General features: G+C 33.6%; 1 protein-coding gene across 1 annotated transcript; it reads left to right on the top strand.

Moving 5' to 3' along the window:
• Positions 1-679: 679 nt before the first annotated feature.
• LOC107433057 (uncharacterized) lies at positions 680-4,172 on the top strand. The gene is made up of 8 exons (XM_060812930.1): positions 680-1,994; positions 2,112-2,239; positions 2,351-2,443; positions 2,610-2,676; positions 2,831-3,044; positions 3,175-3,268; positions 3,351-3,861; positions 4,015-4,172. Exons 1-8 carry the CDS (start codon positions 680-682, stop codon positions 4,170-4,172), a joined length of 2,580 nt encoding a protein of 859 aa, XP_060668913.1.
• Positions 4,173-4,417: the final 245 nt, after the last annotated feature.

Here is a 4,417-nt window from a genome sequence, read left to right on the forward strand (position 1 = left end):
GTCACCTTTAAAAAGGATCATGCTATAAGAAAACACACTGGACACAAGGTCATTGAAGTTTTATCTTTATTATGATAAAGTGAAGTTGATTATCAATGTTAATTCTAGATGGCTATGAATATACTCCAAAAACAAATATTAGTGGAATGAATAATGCTTAGTATACCTATCATTGTTCTTTTTGTTGTTTTTTTTTTTTTAAATAGACCATTTCATGTCTTTGAGTATATGAATATTGCAATATCTGTTCTCCTTTTGCTAGTTAACTAGTTTATTATTCTTTTAATTTCCAATCCTTTAATGCTATCTTGCTGTGTATTGAGACACTTAAACCCATTTTAGCTTCAATTTTGTACAAGTTAAGTTATTTTAAGTGCTTGATATATTATATCCTTATAACTATACTATTGGTTTCTTCTAGGAAGTTATGGAAAAAAAATGGATATGGTGTCATGATAAGCTGTTAGATGAATACACAAATGGTGTTAAATCATTTATTGAATTGGCTAAACATCATTTAGATGAAGATAATAGGACTAGATGTCCTTGTCGATATTGTCGGAATGTGTATTTCCAAGATATAAGTGTAGTTGAATGACATTTATGGGTGAAAGGATTTTCACCAGATTATCACAATTGGATTTATCATGGAGAGGCATTGAATTTTCAAGGTATTGAAATGGGTTTTGAGGAAGATGATGAAGCTGTTGAACATGATAGGGAAGAAGATGATAATGATGATATCAGGGTAGCATTGCAAGATGCTGCAGGTGACATGGATATTGATGTAGATGCATATGAAGGTCACATTGGAGATCAAGATCATAGAAATAAAGAATTTTCAGGATTATTTACTGAAGTTGAAAGCGAGTTATATCCAGGGTGTACAAAGTTCTCTGCATTGACTTTTTTGGTCAGGTTAATGCATATAAAAGCTTTAAACCATTGGAGTAACAAGTCATTTAGTATGTTGCTTGAACTTCTCAAGGAAGCACTTCCAGAGGGTACTAAATTGCCAAAGTCTTACTACAAGGTAAAATGTACACTTCATGCACTTGGATTAGGATATGAAACGATTCATGCTTGTAAATGGGATTGTGCATTGTTTTGGAAAGAATCAGCTGAATTGGATAAATGTCCAATATGTGCTGAACCGAGATACAAATTTCAAGGTACTGAGGGGAAAAGGATCCCTCAAAAGGTGCTTCGATATTTTCCTATCACTCCAAGATTGCAAAGATTATTTACATCTCGCCATACTGATATTGATATGAGATGGCACAAAGAGAAGCGTCCTAACACAAATGGAGTATTGAGGCATCCAGGAGATGGAGAAGCATGGAAGCACTTTGATGAACAATATCCGATATTTGCTATGGATCCTCATAATGTCCGGCTAGGTGCTGCCACTGATGGATTTAATCCTTTTAGTAACATGAGTACTTCGTATAGCATGTGGCCAGTGATGTTAGTGCCTTATAACCTGTCACCTTGGAAGTGCATGAAAGAGACTTTTTCGATGATCTCACTATTATTACCAGGCCCAACGGCACCTGGAAAAGACATTGATATGTACTTACGGCCTATGATTGATGAATTGAAAGATCTATGGACAAATGGTGTCACCACTTATGACATCTCTAAAAAGGAAAGGTTTACAATGCATGCAGCAGTGTTGTGGACAATACATGACTTTCCAGCATATGGAACACTTTCTGGATGGAGTACCAAAGGATACAAAGCATGTCCGACTTGTAATGAAGATACTTCTTCCCAAACTTTAAAAAGTAAGATTTGTTACATGGGACATCGTCGATATTTATCCATAAATCATGCATGGAGAAATAATCGACAATATGATGGAAAGCCTGAACGAAGGTTAGCTCCACGGCAGTTTTCAGGAGCTGAAATATTACAACAGTTAGATAGGACAATTGAGAGTAGACCGGGGAAACATCCTAACAATGTGGATAAAAAAAGAAAACGTGCTGCCTGTGAATTAAATTGGACAAGGAAAAGCATATTTTTTGAACTAGAATATTGGTCTAAATTAAAATTTCGGCACAATTTGGATGTGATGCATATTGAGAAAAACATTTGTGATAATATAGTTGGAATAATGTTGGACATCAAAGGTAAGTCGAAGGATACTGACAAGGCACGTATGGATTTAAAGGATCTGAATATTCGAAAAGAATTGCATTTACAAGAAACTGGCGGTAAAGTTTTGAAACCTTTGGCATGTTTTTCATTAATAAGGGATGAAAAACATGAGTTTTGTAAGTTTTTGAAGTCTGTCAAATTTCCAGATGGCTATGCTGCTAATATTTCAAAGAATGTGAACATTAAGGATGGTAAGATATCAGGTTTGAAAACTCATGATAGTCATATTCTTTTGCAACAACTTTTTCCCGTGGGTATAAGACCTTACATTAAGAAAGAGGTTTGTGGAATAATTATTGAAATGTGCATGTTCTTCCAAAAACTTTATGCACGAACTCTATCTGTTTCAGACTTGGATATGTTACAAGAAGGGATAATACTTACATTGTGTAAATTGGAAAGAATATTCCCTACAGCCTTTTTTGATATCATGGTTCATCTAGCAGTTCACCTACCATATGAGGCAAAAATGGCAGGACCAGTACATACTTGATGGATGTGTCCTTTTGAAAGGTAAAGCCTTTGGTTATTAAAGTTGATCAATCAATTTACATTCTTTTAATTTTTTTATTTTTTTACTTTTTTTTATTTTTATGATATTTTTCATTCATTATTAGAGCTTTGGGAACATTGAAAAAATATGTGAGAAATAAAGCTCATCCAGAAGGTTCAATAGCAGAGGGTTATGTTGTCAATGAGGCATTAACTTATTGTTCAATGTACTTTCATGGTATTGAAACTCAATTCAATCGGCCAGAACATAATAAAGATGGTGAGAATCAGATTGCTTCGACTTTGTCAGTATTCACTCAACCTGTGAACTTGTTGGGGAAACCTCAATTTGCTGAACTGAAAGATGATGATTATAAAAAAGCTCATTAGTACATTCTTTACAATTGCTGTGAGTTGCAGCCATATTTTGAGTAAGAACCAAAACTTATATATTATTAGTTGAAGTTCAAAATAAGTAAATTATAAATCCATACTTCTAATTAAATTACATTTTTGCAGTGAGCACACCAAACTCAAACTATTGCAAAACAGGGGTGTCACAAGTATTCTGCAGGTACAAGAAAAGGAATTTCCACAATGGTTTGAACAAAGGGTATGTATTTTTTAGTTATAAAAGGTAAAATTCCAGCTTGATATGTAAGTATTGTTAATTAATTAAAATTACATTTTCACAGATAAAATATTTCAGTAGATGTAAATATCCAATGGTAACTGATGAGTTGTACTCACTAGCATGTGGTCCTGATTATGGAATAAGATCATATAGTGGATGTGTAGTAAATGGAGTTCGATATCGCACAAAAGTTCGTGATGATAGGCGTGTCACTCAAAATTGTGGAATTTGGGTTGTAGGTGATCATGATGGTGAATCTTGTGACTTTTATGGGGTAATAGAAGACATTCTTGTGTTAGACTATAGGTCCAAACACTCTGTTGTACTTTTTAGATGTGCATGGTTTGACACAAATGTGAAAAAGAAAAAGATGATCACAGAGTTTCAAATCACAAGCATTAATGTCACTTCATATTGGTATAGGAACGACCCTTTTGTCCTTGCCTCACAAGCTAAACAAGTGTTTTACGTGGATGATTACAAGATGGGTCAACATTGGAAAGTGGTTCGAAAGGTGCATCACTGTCATCTGTGGGATTTTCCAGACCGATTAGATGAAGGTGATGATCATGGTGATTCATTTGAAGTTTATGAGTTGGATGCTTATCAAGAAAATGATTCAATGGACATTCAAAATTTATTTGAATCAATTGATATTGAACGTCTTAATCGTGAAGATATTGACCCAATAGAAATTAATTTGAAAAGTGCAACAAACTATGAAGATGCAGATAGTGAGGCAGAGAGTGGAGATTATGAAGATGCAGATAGTGGCCCAGAGAATGAAGATAATGGGGAGTACAATGAGGAAACCGACAATGATAGTGAAGATGAGTTGTTAAGTAATGGTGAAACCGGTGAGGATACTGACTCATTTGCATAAATAACTATATATATTTTTTTTCCTTTTTTCAGTTTCCTATGGAATGATTTCTGTTCATGTTAAAGATGATTATGCTCCATTTCAAACTAATTTAATATAACTATATGTTGCTTTTTTAATATAGCTTACTAGCATATATATATATATATATTAAGTCCAGAATGTTCATATTGTCAGCTAATAATTCGTTTTTGTTTTTATTGTCATCACTTTACATATACTCTTATTCTTTAAAGTTTTATCAC

Source organism: Ziziphus jujuba, chromosome 11 (assembly GCF_031755915.1).
Source record: "Ziziphus jujuba cultivar Dongzao chromosome 11, ASM3175591v1".
In the NCBI taxonomy this organism is placed as follows: Eukaryota; Viridiplantae; Streptophyta; class Magnoliopsida; order Rosales; family Rhamnaceae; genus Ziziphus; species Ziziphus jujuba.